This window comes from Odontesthes bonariensis, chromosome 1 (assembly GCF_027942865.1).
Source record: "Odontesthes bonariensis isolate fOdoBon6 chromosome 1, fOdoBon6.hap1, whole genome shotgun sequence".
Classification (NCBI taxonomy): Eukaryota; Metazoa; Chordata; class Actinopteri; order Atheriniformes; family Atherinopsidae; genus Odontesthes; species Odontesthes bonariensis.
Window position 1 is genome coordinate 21,020,066 of NC_134506.1, and position 20,376 is coordinate 21,040,441.

The 20,376-nt window shown below is 38.6% G+C and overlaps 3 protein-coding genes and 1 long non-coding RNA gene across 4 annotated transcripts; 1 reads left to right on the plus strand and 3 right to left on the minus strand.

Annotated features, from left to right (window-relative positions):
* Positions 1-340: 340 nt before the first annotated feature.
* sdhaf2 (succinate dehydrogenase complex assembly factor 2) lies at positions 341-5,730 on the minus strand. The gene is made up of 4 exons (XM_075459010.1): positions 5,532-5,730; positions 4,567-4,790; positions 4,055-4,164; positions 341-969 (listed from the first exon to the last, which is right to left on the minus strand). The coding sequence occupies exons 1-4, from the start codon at positions 5,556-5,558 to the stop codon at positions 839-841; spliced, it is 492 nt and encodes a 163-aa protein (XP_075315125.1). The 5' UTR covers positions 5,559-5,730; the 3' UTR covers positions 341-838.
* Positions 5,731-5,740: 10 nt separating this feature from the next.
* LOC142374976 (cleavage and polyadenylation specificity factor subunit 7-like) lies at positions 5,741-12,147 on the plus strand. The gene is made up of 9 exons (XM_075458902.1): positions 5,741-6,381; positions 7,214-7,408; positions 8,316-8,419; positions 8,540-8,685; positions 8,808-9,156; positions 9,359-9,453; positions 10,256-10,400; positions 10,527-10,774; positions 11,838-12,147. The coding sequence occupies exons 1-8, from the start codon at positions 6,307-6,309 to the stop codon at positions 10,768-10,770; spliced, it is 1,353 nt and encodes a 450-aa protein (XP_075315017.1). The 5' UTR covers positions 5,741-6,306; the 3' UTR covers positions 10,771-10,774; positions 11,838-12,147.
* A 391-nt stretch (positions 12,148-12,538) lies between these two features.
* Positions 12,539-15,765, minus strand: polr2l (RNA polymerase II, I and III subunit L). Its single transcript, XM_075459110.1, has 3 exons — positions 15,656-15,765; positions 15,065-15,168; positions 12,539-12,789 (listed from the first exon to the last, which is right to left on the minus strand). Exons 2-3 carry the CDS (start codon positions 15,157-15,159, stop codon positions 12,681-12,683), a joined length of 204 nt encoding a protein of 67 aa, XP_075315225.1. The 5' UTR covers positions 15,160-15,168; positions 15,656-15,765; the 3' UTR covers positions 12,539-12,680.
* Positions 15,766-16,608: 843 nt separating this feature from the next.
* Positions 16,609-20,174, minus strand: LOC142375222 (uncharacterized). The gene is made up of 2 exons (XR_012768908.1): positions 19,887-20,174; positions 16,609-19,150 (listed from the first exon to the last, which is right to left on the minus strand). It is a non-coding gene; the product is annotated as an uncharacterized LOC142375222 (long non-coding RNA).
* Between the last annotated feature and the right edge of the window lie 202 nt (positions 20,175-20,376).

Sequence of the window (20,376 nt, forward strand, 5' to 3'; positions counted from 1 at the left end):
CAACTTGACTTCTACTATTCAAGTTGCTGTAAAAAGATCGTTCTCATTAATGTGTGTTAATTTTGGATTAATATTTTTCAGACAGCATATACAAAAAATACATTATGTGAGAATCATTTCAGGTGAGATATTTTGATGCCAAGATCAGCAGGTGTTTAAATTCAACTGTGAAAACGAAGGTGATATGCTGCCATCTGCTGCCTGAAAATAGATACTGCAGGCGTCACAACCTTCATTATGTAACACTGTTCTTACTGTCAATCATGGCCCGCTCCTGTCATGTGATCCACTCATGTGGTTCAGGATGACAACCATGATAAAAAAAAAAGGACCAAAACAGTAGAGCATTAACATTTATTAAATAAGCAATAAAATCAGAAATAAGCGCAATGACACCAGGATATCCATCTATCAATGCATTCATTAAGCATTCAGTAAGCACCTCAAACACAAAGTTTGAATATACAGTAATGAATCACATATCTATAATACATTTAATACAAATATTCAGAACACTTTTCTATTGTTAAATTGTTGTTTTTGTCTCATTAACAGTTTCCCTAATATTCCTTGAATCCTCTTCCTGTAATGGCTGACTACACAAATCGCATAGTTGTCTGTGGCTTTTAAAGCTGCATTATGTCATGGAATCTGGTGGATAACATTGAAAAGCATTCCAAATATTTTCCACTCCAAAATATTTTCTCCACTTTTCTGTGTGCAGCTGGAGCAATGCTGCAGACTTCCCAACGATTCCATTGGAGGCGTATCACACTTATATTTACACAGTTACACCTCCTTCAACGAGTCTCTGAGAGGGTCCTGAGGGTCAAAGTTGTCACTGACTTTCCTTGTCCAAGTACTCCAAGGCGGGCGCATCCAGCCGCTGTTCTTGGTTTCTATTCTTTGTGAACTCCTTTAGCATATCCATGACCTCTCCTTGGTATACATCAGGGGTGGGCTGAGCTTCTGTAGACAGAGAGCAAACACGTTGAGTTATGCTAAAACATTTTCTCTTTAAAATCTTAAAGAAAAAAAAAAAAAAAAAAGAAGTTCTCTTTTCTTTTATCCAAGAAGATGAATTAGGAGACAGATGGCTGAAGAGTAATCTGTCAGAGGGGAGCCCCTCTGACGTCACGTTTTCTATTTTAAGACCATACAAAGACATTATTCTGAGAAGTTTATGAAAGGCTGATTGTACATGATATTTTGCTTCTGACATCTAGAAGAGAAAAAAAAAAAATGGTTGATACTAGTCAAGAACAGGCAGGGTGCACAGCACCCCCGTCACAGACCCTGAGATTTAAAGGCCTTCCTCACCTTTAGCTCTTACCTGTCTAACCTAAAAAAATTATATGTCGTTAGAACACAGAAATCCCTTCAGTACACTACCTTGTACCAGCTGTGCAATAATTTGTTATAATCAAGTCAGACTGCTTAAACTGTTAGATTTGTTTCTCGACTTGCTGCCAAGTGGATATAGTCTGTTTTACAGCAGCAATTGGCCGAGGCTTTTACCCAAAGCGACTTACACTCATATCCCAGGTAGGCAGGTACTGTAAGGGGGTCTTGCCTAAGAACCACGAATGACTGCTAGTTTTATAAAGCACAAGGCCTTTCATAATTATAATACCTCTGTGGAGTTTTCCTAATTTCGATGTTTCAGTCTTGTTGGTATTAATGAAAGGAGTCACAGCTAATATTGCAATGCCAAAACGTTTGCGGTGTGAGCCTCACCTACACCTAAATGACTTTCTGAGAACAAAAAGTGTCCCGATTGGTGTTCATCTGTCACCAGCACAGAAGCTTTTTGTTGCTTTAATGTATGTTTGAATTAGTTTCTTTGAACACAACTTTTCATACAGTGGTTACAACTCATAATACCATAAACAACAGGGCCTAACAGAGGTTTGAACTACGGATCGACCGATTATCGGCCGGGCCCATTTTCAGCATTTTGACGCATATCTGCATCGGCCTTTTTTTTTTTTTAATCCGACAGCCGATAAGAGATCAATTTCAAACCAAGTTATTTTGGTTCTGATGCAGCCGCGCCTCCCTGTCTGTAGTCTCTACTCTGTCTCCAGCATTAGCCACTTTCGGACTGTAGGAACCTTTGGCAATTCTAATAACCTTTTAATCCGCGGGGCCGTTTTCTCCCGTGTTCGGACATACAGGAACTCGGGGCCATCTACCTTAGTTCCTATAACCCTTACAGCTCCTTCTCCGACTTTTCATGGTTCTATAGAACGCATCTGACGGAGGTGTTTGGTGGTTGGAAGCTACGCCCCATGTCATGCTATCACGGCTGAAATGTTTCCTCATACGACACAGACACAACCGGCGCGTGTTTATTAAGTTAAACTTACACTGGTCTCCTTTGTCTGCAGCGCTCTGCTCTCCTTTCTTACTTCATGAAATGAAAAAGTATCGCCTGCGCTCGATCCTTCGTCTCCTGACTCTCTGTGAGCTCTTCCAGCCTCAATGTTAGACGCCTGATGTGATAGTCCATGATTAATATCACCATCATGCAGACCATGAACACGGTGGCCTCCCCACTCTCCATATTAGCTTCTTTGTGGTGTTTTTTCTTCTCTCCTTACTTTTACTGGGTTTTGTTTTGTTTTGTTGTTGAATGTGGCGCTAAACGGCTAACGTAACACGTCACTGACGCAGACGGCTGCGTGCGGCGCATCAATCCCGACCTGGTCCCGACTCATGTGCGAATGCAGACTGAAACAGTTCTGCTGGGGAAGGACAGTTATCAGAACGAAATTCGAGTAGGACAGTTCTGATAACTGCGTTCTTAGAACGGCTCTGTCCGAAAGCGGCTATTGTCCCACCCACAGCACCATCTGATTGGTTACATACAGAGCCAGGTAACAGCCAATCAGCAGTGAGAGCTGTGCACGCACACCGCTCACACACACAGCAGAGAGGAGAAACAGTTTTGAGGAGAGGAGAAGCTACGGAGAACAGATATATGTTTCGAAGGTAAGTTAAGGCAGCAAACTCTCCCGAAATTATAATAAACATCCCAGCTCTCTACAACTCACAACTACTAGTGACGTTACTGTGAGCCCAATAACGTTATATAAACATAAGCGGCAGCTCTGCTCGCTCACAGACCCTCCAGACGGGCCGCTGAACATATCGATACGGAAATAGTCTGTGATAGTGAGAGAGAGAGAGAGAGAGAGAGAGAGAGAGAGAGAGAGAGAGAGAGAGAGAGAGAAAAAACCCAATGAACTCAATTCAGTCCAGTTTTATCGCAGGGAAGCATGTTGAGGGGATGGCTAGAGAATAGTGTGAGTCTCTCCTATTACTATTGTACTATTTTTTCAGCTATAGTAACATTAATCATTAGTAATGTAGCAGCCTAGTTTTTGAATGACAGGGTCCCTGCTATCACATGTTAAAATATAACATCTACATAACATTTCTGTGCATATTTTACGTAAATTTGTTGTATTTACTTTATAAAACTTCAGGAAGCTATTCATTTGCTTAAGTTTTCATTTCACTTTATTAGACATGCTGCTGAGCCTTGGAGCTCCCTGCACTTTTTGTTAGACAATAGACATCTTTGTTTTAAAGAGGAAGAACAAGTAGTACAACTAGCAAGGAATTATTTATCATATTGGACATGACGTAATAATGAGCACAAAAAAAAAAAAAATATATAGGAATTATGTTGAGGGAGTTAAATGAAGGTCAGTTTTTGTAGGCATGTTTTATAGAGCTTTTAGAAATATTCAGAGATCTACTTTCCAATTCCAGCTAGCGATGAGTTGGATGCACAAGCAGAAAAAGCTCAGTCCCCTCCATTTTATAGCTGTAATGGTTAGAGGGCAGTTGCTGGTGGTCCTGAAGAGACAATCTGGGTGACATGGCTTTGTTGGCTCGGTGGGGTCAAGCTATTTAAAAGAATTTTAAACTAAATTTATTTATTTATTGGTTGCAAAGCATAAGCTCTAAGTCTTATATGATATTTCACTGGACATATTAGACATTTAAGACGACATTTGTCAAGCTCAAAGAACTATTCACTCACCTGTTGCCCAGTAGTAAATGTCCCAGTCGTTGCTTGGTTCATTAATCAATCTGTCATACTGCTGCAGCTGGATATCAGTCATTGTGTTCAGATATTGCTTTGCAAAAAGGCTACAAGACATATGGAGAATACGTTAGAGTCTCAGTTATCTCTTTCAATGGGAGGTCATAAGTTTTGGTAATTATCAGAGTTGCTGCGAATTGGACTGTGGACAAGGAAGGGAGGGGAGGCTGCTCAAAAGATGTTCACATCTCTTTTAAGAGTTTTTTTAAACAGTATTCACCTGCTCATATTACATTAAAAAGCGTGTATAACGATTACAGAAAATAAAGTTTTACCATAGCTAAAATAAAGACTTAATTTACATACAGATATAGGATAAGGCATTTTGTCTTCCTGACACATGGCTCTCTTGAAAAAACAGCAAATCTTTTAAGTGTAAAACAGGGGAGGGCGAACAGACTCATCAGCAACAGACTGAGGAAACAAGAAAAAGAAAAGAAGAGCAAAACCTGAGCAATATGCAGTTCTCCAACATGCCCCTTTTGCGACTCTCATAAAGAAGCCGGCGTTTCTTGATGTCAATGGGCTCATCGGCCTTCTCCACCCAGGGAGGCAAGGGGATCTCGATCAGGTCAGCCCTGTTGTCCTCAGGAGCCTCTCCACGGTAACCACGAAATGATACCATCCCTGTGATGGCTGGTCTGCGTGCCGCCTGGCACACTCCTGTAATGAGCTGACAGGCAACAAAAACTCACATGTTCAGTCTTGTATTTTAGGATACGAGGAATAAGTTCAATAATTCACTGCGATGTGTTACACAAAGTAGAACAATACTGTTGATCAGCTGGCACATCTGTTTGTTGTTGCTACATCTAAAAGTAGCAGCTACTACTCTTGAATAAATACAATAAATAAAGACCACTAGATCAGCATGAATCATAATCGTCACATTTAGGTCGAAATATTACACCTTAAAATGCTAAAGGCGGATAATTTATCATTTCGGATTTTGATCTATTTATCTTATTAATATGTCTGCGCAATGTGACATGAAATATAAGCCGTGCAAATACGTAACTGTAACACAATGGATTAGTATCAAATAAAACCGTTTTTAAATCTTGCTTTGAGATGTTCTGTTCAATTTAAAGAGCACTTAGCTAACTTTAGCATCTCCAGGAGCAGGGGAGGATTGCATAATGTCACACACGCTGCCCTGTTGTACAACTGTCCTCCAACAGGACACTCAAAAATACACCAAGTGTTATGACACCCAGACTTATAAGGTAAATGCTGTTCCATTAGCAAACATGCACTGTTACTTTAACAGTTTCGTTTTATTACATTACATTAAATAATGGCAGTTAACGTCATCGCTTTCAAGAGTCGTTTGTTAAGTCTGATGGTACGACGGCCGTAAAACTGGATTTCAACCAACATTATGCGGAAATTATTACATTATTAGATAACTTACCCTTTTTGCAACAAGAGAGGATAACATATTGGCCTTCTTTCTTATAACTTGGACCGACTTTGAAGAGGACCTTCTTTCTCAGCTGTGGAAACGTTTGTGCCTGCTGCCTGACAAAAATTACACAAGCAAACGACTTTACGTCATGACCGTTGCGCACGGTAAAACTACCGACTAGACACACGAAAACGTGTTGCCTTACGGATATTGTAACCTAAACGTGAAGCCACTGAAATACGCCAACGCTGTATAGTTAAGGGTTACTGTTTAATCTGTGTATTTTACTGATTTACAGTCAGTGTGTAAATTCGTTCCAGTTTAATCGGAACTTAAGTATATTTGTTGAAGGAACGGAAAATTGCTACTCGTTCTCATCCGGTTGAATATCCCCCACGTACCTAAAATGTTAATGAGAAAAATAGCATTAGCTGATCAAAGATCGACCATACAGTAGTGTGGAACGAATTGTGTTTGCAGTTATACGAGAAAAGTCGTGCATGTTTTATTAACATGTACATGTACATTAAAACAATATTAAGTAGGGTTCTTGCATTCTAGGTTTTGTCCAGCCACAGTGTCTTTGTGGACCTGGACGAAACAATAAACGTTAGCTAGCAAAACAAGGCGTTTACGTTATAATTGTTTTCGACACACCTGTTATTGGTATGCGATGTTAATTTGCAGCGTGTGCCTGTGCAAACTCAACGGGGAAAAAAAAAAAAAGGAGGACGCGGTACTCGCAGTTGCATCTGCGGAACTAGTATCTTAGGCCCGCGGGATGGCTGCTGCACCACCTGCAGTCGGATCAAACAACCCTATTGATTTATATAGTGATCTGAATCCAAACGATGAGGTGAGTGGCATCATCACGTACATCTTAGCAGCATCAAAGACAAATGCTCATTTTAAGTTGTCAACAGATTTTCATTTGCTACTTGTGTGAGCTAAAAGAAAGTAATTTTTTGAGTTTCAGTTTTGGGTTATAAGAGGAACAGTACATTTGAATTATATAGGTTTTGATCAAGAATTCCTTTCAACATAACACAGCAGCTCGTGTTTTCTGATATGGTCACATGTCACATTTCATCATGGAGTTTTAATCAGTTGAGTTGAAATAGAAGAACTTTGATTCACTCAATATTAGATGTTAGTATGCAGAGGATATACATCTGTACCCCGACTAGGCAATGTATAGCATTAAACGGGTTATCGGTGGTTTCTTACTTTATTTTATTTTTGTCTATGCCTAATCTCAGAAAAAAATTAAAGATATTTAAAACTGGAATGGGGACTATCCACTTCCATACCACCAGATTTCAGAGGAGGTTCTATCCTTAAGATGTGAGACCAGATTTTTTTCATGCCTTACTTCACCTAAAAAAAAAAAAGTTTTAATGATTTAATCTTTTATTTCTTCATACATACCTTTTATTTGTGAGTCAGGTTTCATCAGGGACTAGGCTATAGTTGTCGTAATTGTCATTGCATAATGGCTGTTAAATGGATTTTTGTAGCAGTGGGAAGGATCCCGGATTCTGTCACATTTCTAGCTGCTATAGGTGGAAGGAAGCCCCAAGATTGATAATTTTTGTCATAATTCTCATGTTTTGTTTACTCATGCTGTGCACATAGAGATAGACAAGACAACAGTGTCTTAAAAAAAAAAAAAATTCTGTCCCTCACAGGATCTGGAAAAAATTGCTGAGGCAAATGAACTTTTTGATGCTGTTCTAACTGGTTCGGTTAATCAAGATAAGACTTCAACTAGTGCAACTAAGGAGGTGCCAATTAAAGAAGACAGTGAATCAATTGATGAAAAAACACAAAAAGGAGGAAACGCACTGAAGAGACTGTCTTTATATATTGGAAATTTCCCCTGGGTAAGTACCACCCTCTCAGTGTTATAGCTACAGCACCCAATACAAAACGTCTAGTATGATCGTCACAAACACATCAACGGCTGTCGTGGGTACTTTACCCTGTGCATGTGTGACAGGTTTTTAGAGGTACAGCTGAAGCACAGCAGAGAGGGAGGAGGACTGCATTTAGTCAATTTTTCAAGCAAAGTCTCCCTTTTTCTCAAGGTTACCTCACCAGGAGGAGCCAGAGGAACCTGATTTGTTGTTGTTCTTTTTAACAGATTGTCTTGTAACTGTCATTGCATGGTGACGGTTTCTGCAAACAACAAAATGTTTTTTTATTCTAGATTTTTATTTATATCTAGTTTTGCTTTTATGTTATGTCTTGTATGCATCTCTGTTGTTTTAATCCAAATGGCTCGCAAAATACTGTCAACGGAAAAGCTACAAAGAAACAAGTTCTGCATTTGTGCTTTCATTAATAATGACAAATGCACAAAGCTCTCAGATTAAAAGAACTAACTGCACCCAAGGACTCACAGCAGTTAGGTTATTCGTTTTAGAATCCTCATCAGCTGAAAAAGATTTATGGATCACCTGCTTCACAGAAGATCTCCAGTGGATTGTTTTACTAGTAAAAGGTCTCAAGAGTTGCCTGTAAAGTTGGCAGTTCTTTAAAACAGTATTTAGATATTTTCAAAGACTTTAAAGCAACGCTAGGAAGGTTTGAGAACCTTAAAACTAAGTGAAATGTTAGGGGAGCCAAATGTAAAACATTTGCCAAATTCTCTGGTGTCGCTTTAATGTCTCAACCAGAAACTTGAGGAAACTTCCTTTTTTGATGAGGCTTCTGGCTATATTCAAACCATTCTATCTACCTTCTTGCCCTGTTGTCCTGTATTCCTTTCAAACCTGCCTATTTTTGCAGTGGACATCTGACAAGGACCTTACAACCATGGCTCAAAGACTGGGCGTGAAGGACATTGTAGAAGTCAGATTTGCTGAAAACAGAGTTAATGGTCAGTCAAGAGGGTGAGTGTTAAAAAGAAGGAAAAGACTAAAAGGTTTCTTGCATAAATGTCACCTTTTCTTTTGTAACTGACCTAATGTTGTCAGGTTTACATGTGTTGCGGTTACTTCTCTTTATTACAGCTTTGCAGAAGTGGTGGTAACATCAGAGGAGTCGTTTAAAGTATTGTTGGAAAAAATACCTCAGTGTCATATCAATGGGGAGAGGATAGACTGTCGCTTCGCCAGTCGCCAGAACCTCACTGTTTTTGAGGACGTTGCAAATAAACGTAAGAGCGCGGCAAGCTTTAGAAAATATGACGGATGATACATTTTATCACAAACTGTTAGTATTGTATAGTATAGTTAGTATAGACTGTTATCTTTAACAAAACAATGTGGTTCTCCAAAGGTATACCACTCCGCGTGAACTCGAGTTCCAAGGAATCGGATTCTGCAGAAAATATTCCCACATCATTATCATCGCAGGAGTGCAGCCTTCCTCCTATACCTCCACTTTTTCCATCACATCCACTTGCAAACAGCTTTCCCACATCACCCAGCCCTTTTCTTATTCAGCCACCTCCCCTGTTTCCTCACATGCCGCCAGTAATCCCTCCACTCATGCCGACCCACTTTTTCCCTCCTCCTCCTCCTCCTGCCCATGTCTCTGGCCAACCATCTCCCAGTCTTCATATAAATCCTGCATTCTTCACCCCAACACAAGATGGGCAAAGCAGCACAACGTATGGCCACCAAAAGTGAGAACACCTGCGGTTTTACTTTGGATACTAAGAGTCAAGATTTTATATTTTTCACACACAACAGTAGAAGATTTGTAGATAAAGCATGTGGAACATACAGTCAGTACTACAACAAATAATGACACCACAATGTTGGTTGACGGTTAGAATAATTCTGTCACCAGCCGTTACAACAATCTCTCATTTTCTTTGGTCTCAGACAAAGTACAGATGGGGATTTCGAGGAGCTAATGAACCGAAATAAAACCATTGCCAGCAGTGCAATCACCAAAGCTGTGTCTGGAGCAACAGCTGGTAAGTACAACCAACCAGATTCTGAGGTGAAGTAGAAGAACTTAGTAAGCCATGTGGGGAAATTACATCTCCTGCCTATGACTGACAAATAAGTCGGGGGGGGGGGTCTAAATTCAATAGTGATACATGACCCATTCAGTCATAGTTGAAAAGTTGGTTACAACTGAAACAAAATGCATTAGGCCTTGCTTTGAACAGTACTTTCTACAGAGAACTCCTTGGTCGTCATTCAGATAGTTGTTCAACTTCCTATCGTCTTAAACGTCTTTTTGGGTTTTCATTTTGAGTGTGGATGTAACAGGAATGACACAAATGTATATGAAGAATTTCTGAGAACGATTCTTTTAAATATGTTCCGTCTATCATTCTTGCACACAGCAACAACAATACCGTAGTCAAATCAACTCCAATAGCAAATTATGGCAAAAATAGAATCCAGATGAAAGCAATGAGATTTGGCAACAGTTTATCTGGGGCCAGTGTATTGTGTTCATTGAAAATGATGTATGCAAATTCTAGTACCGTGGCATAACGAAAAAGTTGTTGCATCATCTTATCAAAGTACAACAAATTGCCATTGTTTATCACAGCTTTGTGGCGAATTATGGCAATTCACAGCCAATTGATTATTTTATTTCTTTCCTAATGTCATTTTGTCGCTTGAGCCCAAATGGATATATGTGCTTGGAATGGTTACAGAAATGCACTGTATCAAACAATTTCTGAACCATAATCTCTTTGAACTGTTTGCTTCTAAAAAATGGCTTTCTGTACCACCTTGTCTTTCGATTTGCTAATTCAGGAGATCTGCGTATGGCCATGGAAACATTATTAACTGCCATTGCCATCATTAAACAGTCCAGAGTGTATGGAGATGAGTGCTGCCAAGCTCTGGTCACCTCACTCAAAGACTGTTTAGTCTCTATTCAGGGCGACTACGGCTACAGGTGTGTAGATATTACATATGCATTGATGCATCGGGACTCTTTTTGTTCTCCCAGAAACTTTGAGTCAAACGAGCAGTTACTTCATTGTTAGTCTTACTCAAACAAATCCACATTTCTTTGCAATAGTGGCAGTCGTTCTAGAGAAAAGGAAAGAGACCGGGACAGAGGTCGTGAAAGAGACCGGGAGCGCGACAGAGAGCGAGAGCGTGACAGAGAACGTCATAGAGACCGGGACAGGGACGACTCTCATGGCTGGGAAGGTGCGGGAATGTCTCGAAGACACAGAGAACGTTCCTGGAGTGGAGAGAAGGACAAGGAGCGCTCGCGGGAACGAGAAAGGCACAGAGAACACAGGGACCGATACCGCTAACATGGTAAGCGTGTCATTGATTTAATCATTTTTCTTAATGTACGCTGCAGTTTGACATTTTTTAAATCCATTAGATTCATTATTTTATATTTAACCACATGAAAAGCTGAGTTATGACAGCAAGAAAGCACAGGTGTGTTTAATCACAGTACTGATGGCTGGGTCTCATATTCTATAGATCTGCTTGCAGGCTTAGTAAACTAAATAATTACAGTAATTAAAGTTAGTGACCAACTCCATTTCCTACAAAATTTGTATAAAAAAAGCAAAGGCCATCAACCTTGCCTATCTGAACTTCTGGTCAGATTTGGTACTTATTTGGCCTTCACTGGAATAACTCCATTGTTTTTATTTGGTATATTCCATCTTTTACCTTGAAAAATTGATGAATTATCTTTTCATCTGACCATATCCCAAGACTGATAAACTAATGAGACCTCATTAGTGAGTAAAACCTAAGCTGTAGTTCACGGCTTTTTAGTACTTTTAAGTGCAAAACTCATCCCATTGGATGAATTATTATTTGGTCTGTGGTATTTGTGATGCTGTCTGATGTCTTTCTGTTGTATTCTGTCTCCTTTACCATCTTGGTAATATGGAAATTAAAACCTGTGTGATTTAAGAACACTAAGGGAGGAGAAAAAAAAAACAGTAACTACAGGCTTAGGTTCTCAGGACTATTTAAACACTCCCAAAACGTTTTTTTGACACATAACAGTTCATAAGGTTTAGCTCAGTCAAGTTATTTTAGTATGAAGGTCTCTCAATGCAAGACCTGTAAAGTCTGCAACCTTTTGTGTCCCCAGACTCATACTGCACCATTTATTCCAAGTCTATTTATCATAAAGTATCCATCAAAGACATAATCAGACTTTTACTAATAACACTTTACTGTTTGGAACAGCTGAAGTTGTAGTATTTTGAAGCATTGAAATGTATGGGGGAGTCGTTTTAAGGACAGCTTGCACACATCCTCCCTGAAAGGCTTCTTAAATTTGTATGCTATACGCAGTCTATATCTTAAGTGTAAGAGTGGTTTTGAGGTGTGTTTTCTTTTCCCTCTCTAGACTGGTGGCGACTTTGTGAAGAAAGGAAAAGGGCATTTTGTTTTTGCACCTCATTGTATTAAAGGTCAAGAGGAACCTTTGATGAAAACTGAGGAATTGGATCTGTCTGTGTCCGATTTTGCTCTCCGTTATGTCCATAGTAAGACCTTCACTTGTTTTAACAAAGAAAAAAACATTGTTTGTAGATTTGTTTCTGTGAGATAGATTTAAACACTTGCATGCACAGTAACACCTCTACCTTATGTAATAGTTTGTTTTCATCAACTTATTTTGTATCAAATCTACAAATTAAAAAAAAAATTTAAAAACATTCCCTGAAATTACTTTGTTTTTATTGCTCTGCCTAATAAGGGAATTCAAAATTGATTGATTGTGTTTTAGTATTTTCTGCTTCAAATAAGACACAAACCGTATTTCAACCTGAAATCAAAGCATCTTACGGACTTAAAATCTAAACTGAAATATTTTGCTACGGTTCAGATGCTTGAATTGAACAATCACAGGCAATATTACAAATGTATTGCAATGTATGAAAAACCCTGTTTTACAAAGGTTTAATCTAAATCTTAAGTATATATTTAAGTACATTAGAACAATTCATGACTGTTCATTTTTGCCTTGATGTCAAGGGCTACTTTACTATGCTGTGTAAGCTAAAACGGTGACACTGTGGTAACTAGATCAGCCAAAAATGTAGGAAATTGTGTTAATCAACAGATTTATTTAGAAAAAAAAACAAACAAATGCATCATCAACAGGTGCACAAAATCTTCTCTGCAGTTGGTATTTTTGTCACACAACACAAATATGTCCGCCCCACAAAAGTCCATGGAGTTCATCCAGTTATTTCTCCAGTGGGGCATAATTCAGCAACTTCTCTATAAGATCCACGTGAGAAAGAAGCATCCGCCGACAACAGTACCTCTTCAGGCCGAGGGCATCAAGTGCATCACTTAAGAAGGAGAGAGGAATCAATATCGGTTTTAATGCATGATCCACAGCTCACCGAATAAGAACATGAAGATTAATGCAGACAACAATGAGGCAACCGCATAATTGGCCTCAGATAACTTGCATCATTTATTCCGTCAATTGCATTCAGAGCCTGACAACTTGAGAGCCTTCCAGGTTTAATGTGTTAACATGGCAGAAAATGTTATCACAATATATTTTCTTTATTGAAGAAAATATATTGATCATGATATAGTTTGTTAATGCTGTTTATTTAAAAATTATACAAATAAGGACTGCAACGTAAAGCAAATGTAGTTAAACTTTCAAACAGTTGATTAACCAAAGACACCGTATAAAGACTAAATTAAATTAAAGTTACATACAGTATGTACAGCTAAAATCTGTAACTGATCACAAATTCTAAATAAAAGTCAGGATCACAAGATTTTTGTACGTTCAAATCAGGTATTTTTCTATGAAACTGCATTTGTAACTAGGGATGGCCCGTTTGACACGGACACTTCGGCGCTTGTTTTATCTTCGTGAAGCAGAGTGGTTCGGCACAACGTTCCGGGGCGTGTATCAAATGGCGCTGATCACGTGATTGACGTCCGAAGCGCCAAATGCATTGTTTGGTCGAACCACGGTTCAGAGGTCTCTCATCGTTTGAACACTTGGGCGCGCTATTCTCTATAAAAGGAAAATGAATCCCAAACGACGTTTCCCAACCAGTTCTGTTGCCTTGTCAGAATTGAATTGAATTCATTGCTCTTTTCCATGGCTTCTGGCAAGAAACGTTTTGTGGCTTGGGATCACTTCACCTTGGTTTCTCCTAATAAGGTGATACTATTGTACAATATACTATTGTGTGATGTAAGATGTTTGCTTGTTTTTGTTTTTCAACTGTAAACATAAGCTTTATTATTATTATGGGTATGCATGCTAATATAGTTCTCTTCTTAAAATGTTATGTAGGACAATACATTAATTTTGGACGTGTTTATTTAGCGCATATCACAAACAAAGCGCTTACGGCCATTATTACACAGCTGTGTCCCGTGTACCAAACGCCTCTCTGTCTGTGTTCTGACAGAAAGGTGTGTTTATTACGCAAAGTGTCTCTGAATTATTTAAAACAACTAAAGTGTACTATTATTCTTAGCTATTGATGATGTCTTTAACTAGACATCATGTGGATGCAAACAGTCACTTAACTGATAGCTCAGTGATTAGCTTAGTGGCTTTTGCATCCAAAGGTTATGAGATCGAATCTAGCATTATACAAGTTTGCCCTGCGTTTATTTTCTTGATATGCAGAATTTTATTTTTGTAGAGTCAAGGAAGCAAAAGCTTGATTCTGTGTTGGTGGATATGATTGTAATGGATGCGCAACCATTTTCCATTGTGGACGATAAAGGTTTCAAGGTACGGTGGCTAGTAGTTCTATAGCATTTATAGTATCAATGCATGTTTACCTAATGAGCTGTATTTCATTTAATGTCATAAGCACACCCCCCTCTCACTTTATACCTATTATTCACTATGTAACACAAGCACTTCTCATATAAATCACAATTTTTTTTCTTTTACGCTTTTTATTTTGTACATATTAAAGTATAACAAGGACAACAAGGCTGGTTGAAGCAGATGATACTTGCAGTGCACCATCAGATGTCGCTGTGTGGTTTCAAAGCCCCGAAACTTTGGTTCATTTTCTGGCACAATCAGATGAACCTTGTGGAAGCTTCATGAGGCTTCACCGGCCATCCCTATTTGTAACCTCTTTGCTTGGTTTTGGATGCGTTTCAGCTACAGATGGGCTGGTGATTAAACTGGTGAGGTTTCCCGTCGTGGCGTTTCACCAACCGACAGCAAAATTGGTACATTGTATTGATCTGTTGTCACTGACCTTTTTTGTCAACTACTACAACACTTTTGTAAGATAACGTGACTAGCTCATTTGCTTCTACGTTTCTGCTCAGTTAACCTCCTCAGGGGTTTCTTGGCGGTCAACAACCAGCTTAGAGGCATTTTGCCGCCAACTAGTGGACTGGCGTGTTCAGAGGGAAAACACAGCTGGCTCTGTGGACACAAACTCAAAATGTCTCATTCGCTGAAATCGGCTTAAATTTAATCGCGGTCGGATTTTCCGATCGTTTTATCACCCGTCCTTATTACCAACAACTGCTTAATCAAAGATACATGATGCCTCGAAGTACTTTTAGTGATATGAATGTGTAGGAAAATGGTACAACAGCTGGTAGTCATCTTACCCCTCAGTATATTCGGCTTGAAGTAGACCGAGGTACGCCTCCCATTTGTTACCCACAATCTTTCCACATGTGAAGCACCTCACAGGGATAATCATTGTTAATACCTGGAGACAGAAATACGTTATTATGAATATCTAAAGGACAACTATAGTTGTGCTGTAGTTTGTTTTAAAATAAAGCACTTATTTACACATTGATACGTTTAACAATAATGTGAACTCTAAAACCATGGCACGTTAACGTAAATCCCATGCTGTGGCTGAGGTAAGAATGCTAACACGGCTATGTTTTGCTAACGTCCCATCTACGTCTGTGACGTGCAATAATTAACTATTAAAATAAATGTAAAGCGTAAACGTTTCTATACCCTGAAGTGCCCGTCTAATAATTTATTTAATGTAACTAATTCAAATAATAAGTTACGATATAAGTATTTTATTTTAATGTTGTTACAGTAACTTAAGCACTGCGGCTAACACACTGTTAGCTAACATTAACTGCTAGCAACGTGCTACCACGACTCGCCTGGTCATAAAGTTAATTACTTTCCGTTTAAAGTACAGTCTAAAATGTTAGACATTGTTTACTCACTGTTGATTATATGATTTGTCAAATAATTAAACCCCTTGATTTTTCGGGGAGTCCAATTCCAACGAGGTGATGATCGTTTCCTTCGTTCTCTCGCCAGAGCCACAACTTCCGGAAGGAATCTACCAATATAAAAGCGTTAAAATAAAAGTTTATTAATGCTCTCCTATTGATAATAATGTAATGTACAAGATATCAAAATTTCCCTTCAAAACATAATACATTTGATTGGTATCGCAAAAAATGTCGCCTCAAAAATGACCATGAATTTAACTCGTCTGTTCACAAAAACAATCTTGGGGTAAAACGCCATAATCAATTAAACCACATTTTTTAAAGAGTGATGTGCCCTGAGTATTACACATTAACCAATATTTTGCCTAACACAAATACTTTCAAGCATGCTTAATGAATACATATCAAGATATTGCATTGGCATTAATGGGGATATTTGAAATCATAAGCGATGTTGCCATAAGCAGATAAACAGAAAAGTTTCAATCTATGATACAATTCTACCCAAATTAATTTTACAGTGGATAATTAATTGCATTTCTCTAGATGTTTTCATTTTGAATTGCCCTTTCTTGAAACAGTTTCTTTTAATCTAATTAAAAGCAATGATAAACTTTGCTCTGCTTTTATCTTTCATTGTTAAAAATGTAAATAGGAATAATAACATGTTGACATTAATCACTGAGTACAGAAAGTAAAAGAAAGACTTAGAGGGGCAGAAATTTGGATAAGATAAAAGGTAATTAAACCAGGTGCTCTTGCATAGGACTAAAAAAAAGTATTGCTTTAATAATATTTTCAGATGGTCCAAAATAATCTCACAAGTTCACACGAATGATCAGTTTAACTGAAAGACATCTAATCTTTTATAAAAAAAAAATCATATCGCGGAAGCTCCGTCAGTAAAAGTGCAGTTGTTATGAAAGACATACTCATATGGGCTGGTTCACTGCCTTTAATAAGGTTGGATCTCAAACTCCTTTTTTACATTTAGACATTTGGGAGCAGGGGGGAGGGTGCAAAAGGAAGATATGTTAAAGTATATAAAAATATATATATCATATCCATCATTAAAATTACAGTCACCGTGATAAATATCAGCATTATCACTGGCATCATGTAACATCACCATCATTGCCATCAGTAACATCATACATCATTACATCATCTATGTAATTTAACTTGCTACAGCACATGTGCTAAATGAGGAGTCCTACCTGAATTATTGCATTTATACGCTGTTGAAATTATGAAAATAGGAATTTTCTTCTTCTTCATTTCTTTTTTTTTTTTTTTTTTTTTTTAGTACACTGTATTTTACAATGTAAGGTGAAATTTGTTTTGGTGTTGGCATACTGTCTTTGGGATATGTTAGGGGTGTTGACTGATGAATGTGGTATGTTAAAACAATAATTTTTGGTCAGAAGTGTTTTGTTTTATACATACCCTCACGGCAAAAATCAAGTTATGCGAGTGTCAGAAAGGCCATTCTGTTATCGACCCTTATAACATGGACAACTTAATGAGTTTTACAAGATAGAGTGCAGCTGTACAGGTGAGTGTGCGCAGCAATGAAACTGTAAAAGATAATTTTTTTTCCCCCTTTGAATTAATCATGTACATTTACACTTTCATGGTGTTAGAAAAGGATGTTCTCCTTACATTGTTTGTTTATTTTGAAAACATAAGAGGAGCAGAGACAACTCCCATTTTTTGGCAGCAGGCTCTAAACCTGATACCGGAACACTAATGGCTCTACAGTCTGGTACAGCTAAGCATTCACTGTAAGATGTAAACCGACTGAACTAGCAAGACTATTGGTGTTTCTTAGACATGAAAGGCTACTTATTTCTAATATTTGACAGTAAAATAGATATTTCTTATCCTACATCAAAACACAAGTTCACCAATACGCTCTGCTCCTTAGAGTACACGATAAATGTCCATCAATCACTTGTATATCATTCCTCAACCCCTGCATGCTTTTATGTTCTGTAAAAATTGATTTTATTGCCCCATTTTGTATTCAGCTCCTTTCTTTTTTTTATATATTCAAAGATTCCGGCTCTTTTATCTTGTATTAAGCAAAAATAAATCAATTGAATCCCCTTTAATGACCCAGTTGGATAAAGTTGACCCCATAATTGCTGAAATCTGGTAAGACTAAAATAATTAATCCCTTTTATGGTATTAATGACACCCCAGAAACAGCCCAAGTACACTGGCCTATATCTAAATGATGAAACTGAACCAGGTCTATATATTGTCCAAAAAGTCAGGTCACCACACTTGGTACATGATGGTACATAATGGTGTTAAACGCAGCTTAACGTTACCCTTTTCAAGTCAAACTGGCTGAATTAGACGTAGCCAAATCCTTGCCAAATCTGGCAACCATTACTGGGCCAGAGCTCGCTCTCCAAAAGTCAGCCTCTGCCAGAGCACAGTGTAGAGTACCTACACTAAAAACTTTAGCAGGTCTGAATCAGTTGGCTGCTGTACCTGGGTGGACATAGCTTTAGCCAAAATATGTGCAGTATATCACAGTGCATAAACCCAAATGTTCTTTTACCAACTCTTCAATTGTATTATTCTGACGTAAAATAAAGCCGAGAACTCTAATAGCCAAAAAACAGTGTGAGTACAGTGAATGCAGTTTTTCATGATCTTCAAACAAAATGAACCAAGCTCATTTCCGTTGCAATAATGCACAAATATTGCATCATTATTTCAATATTTGTGCAAACTGGATTAAACAAGATAAAGCAGCTAAAGCAGATAAAGCTACCTTTAGAGAGTTTTAGGCCCTCAAGCTCAATAATACAGTGAGTTTTTTTTTTTCTTATATTTTTTAGGAAATAGATAAATACATTTCATATGCAGTATCATAGCAACTTCATGCATATACTATGTATAAATATGCTCCATACACAGCTTGATTAAAACTTGAATGGGTTGATTCACTACGCGTGAGAGCAGGCCAAAAAAACGAAACAAAAAAAGCACAGATAGCACAGTGTCTTCCCATCCCCCATCTGCACCAGAATAGTCTGTGAACCAGTCAGCAATAACTCTTTAAACCAATAAATACTCTATTTAATTTAGTAATATGGTTTTAATTTCTCCTTGCCAGCAGCAACACTCCCACCAAGATGGCTCCGGCAGCAATAACCACCCCACCAATCAGAAAGGGTTTCAGGTGTTCCAGAGAGTCTGTGCCGGAGGCCGCAGCCTCGTCACCCGGTGCTGCTTCTGCTGTTGCTGATTCAGCTTCTGCTGCTCCATCCTGGACGGGAGGGGGATTCTCAGGCTCGGGGGCTGCAGGGGCAGGGTCAACCTTACGTGGGGCTGCTGGCTCCTTCTTCTCTGCTTTGGAAACTGCCTTGGGCGCTGGAGCCCCGGACTTAGTCTTGGCTTCCATGGACTCAGTGACAGAGGTGTGGTCTGGTCAGCAGGAGTCTTTATAAGGCCAGCTCTGTGCTGCTTCACTCAGGAAAAACATCAAACAGACACAGACAGATTATCCCTCTAAATCAGGCTCAGACATCAGGTTATCTGCTCTGCAGAGTATAAAGACTGACATTTGAATGAGGCCATGATCCATGATACCCAAATATTAACAGAACAGCCATAAAGCAATAGGGCCTTAAATGTGACCTTGGAAAAAGATGACATTGATGGGAGCACTCCAGTGCTCACAAGGGACAGGAACATGTTTAATTTGGTCACAGCTGCTAGGACATAACCACCCACTGAAGAAGTTATTTCACAGCAGCTTCTTATGTTAAGATTTTTCATGGGACAATCTGCTAGCTCAGTAATGGAGGCAAAGAGAAAGGTGCTGCTACTGCTGATGCTACAGAGCTTATTCAGTTGAATATTTATTTCTTTGATCCCAACAAGAGCCAAGTCAGGATGCAAAAACATGAAAATTAAATCTCTTTCTCTATCTTGCGCTCTGTGCTCTCACTGTAAAAACGGCATGAGTCATGTGTGCTATAAACTGACACCAAGATGGAGGAGAGAAAGCGAATGGGGCAGAGAAAGTCAGTGAAAACGAGAAAAATAGATGATAAAAAAAACAAACAAATTCAGCTCAAAGTGAATGCATTATAGCAGCTTGAATGGTACAAAATGTAGGCTGGGAGCATTTTTTTTTACAAAAACATCTACTAAATGTTGCTGTGATGTGATAAAAGAAAATGTGAGGATTACATACCTTTCCGGTAGCTCTGTAAAGATTGGAAGAATAACAAATGGAGGAGGAGGCAGGGCCGTCTCTGGGAAGTTAGAATGTCCTTAATACAGGAAAATGAGAGACAGCGGAGAGATGGAGGACACAGAGCTGGAGGGAGGGGAATGAGAGGGAGAGGGGGGAGACTGGGATGTACCATCTGCTGTTCAAAATAGGGGGAACCTGTTCTTTGTTTTTTCTATTCTTCTTAAGGTTTTTTCTTTTTTTTACAGCTAAAATGAACATTATTTCAATGAGACAAAGTCCACATTCTGCAGCCATTAGATATAATACATTACTCCTAAGAGGATGTGAAAGTATTTTAAATAATCTTTTACAGGTTCTAGAAAATGTTTGGTAAAAAGCTCATTGCTTTGGCTCTAAACGGGGGATTTTAAAATGCAACAGTTTTTGTGGCTTTGACATTGTCTGACGGTTTTAATATCTCCACCTCAGTGGTAGTTTGAAAATGAAT

Coding starts and splice junctions, on each gene's coding strand:
- sdhaf2 (XM_075459010.1), bottom strand. CDS start 5,558: ATGTTATCCTCTCTTGTTGCAAAAAGG. Junction 4,791..5,531: donor CCTCTCTTGTTGCAAAAAGG/GTAAGTTATCTA, acceptor GTTGCCTGTCAG/CTCATTACAGGAGTGTGCCA. Junction 4,165..4,566: donor GAGAACTGCATATTGCTCAG/GTTTTGCTCTTC, acceptor TATGTCTTGTAG/CCTTTTTGCAAAGCAATATC.
- LOC142374976 (XM_075458902.1), top strand. CDS start 6,307: ATGGCTGCTGCACCACCTGCAGTCGGATCAAACAACCCTATTGATTTA. Junction 7,409..8,315: donor ATATTGGAAATTTCCCCTGG/GTAAGTACCACC, acceptor CTATTTTTGCAG/TGGACATCTGACAAGGACCT. Junction 9,454..10,255: donor TGTGTCTGGAGCAACAGCTG/GTAAGTACAACC, acceptor TTGCTAATTCAG/GAGATCTGCGTATGGCCATG.
- polr2l (XM_075459110.1), bottom strand. CDS start 15,159: ATGATTATCCCTGTGAGGTGCTTCACATGTGGAAAGATTGTGGGTAAC. Junction 12,790..15,064: donor CAAGCCGAATATACTGAGGG/GTAAGATGACTA, acceptor CTCCTTCTTAAG/TGATGCACTTGATGCCCTCG.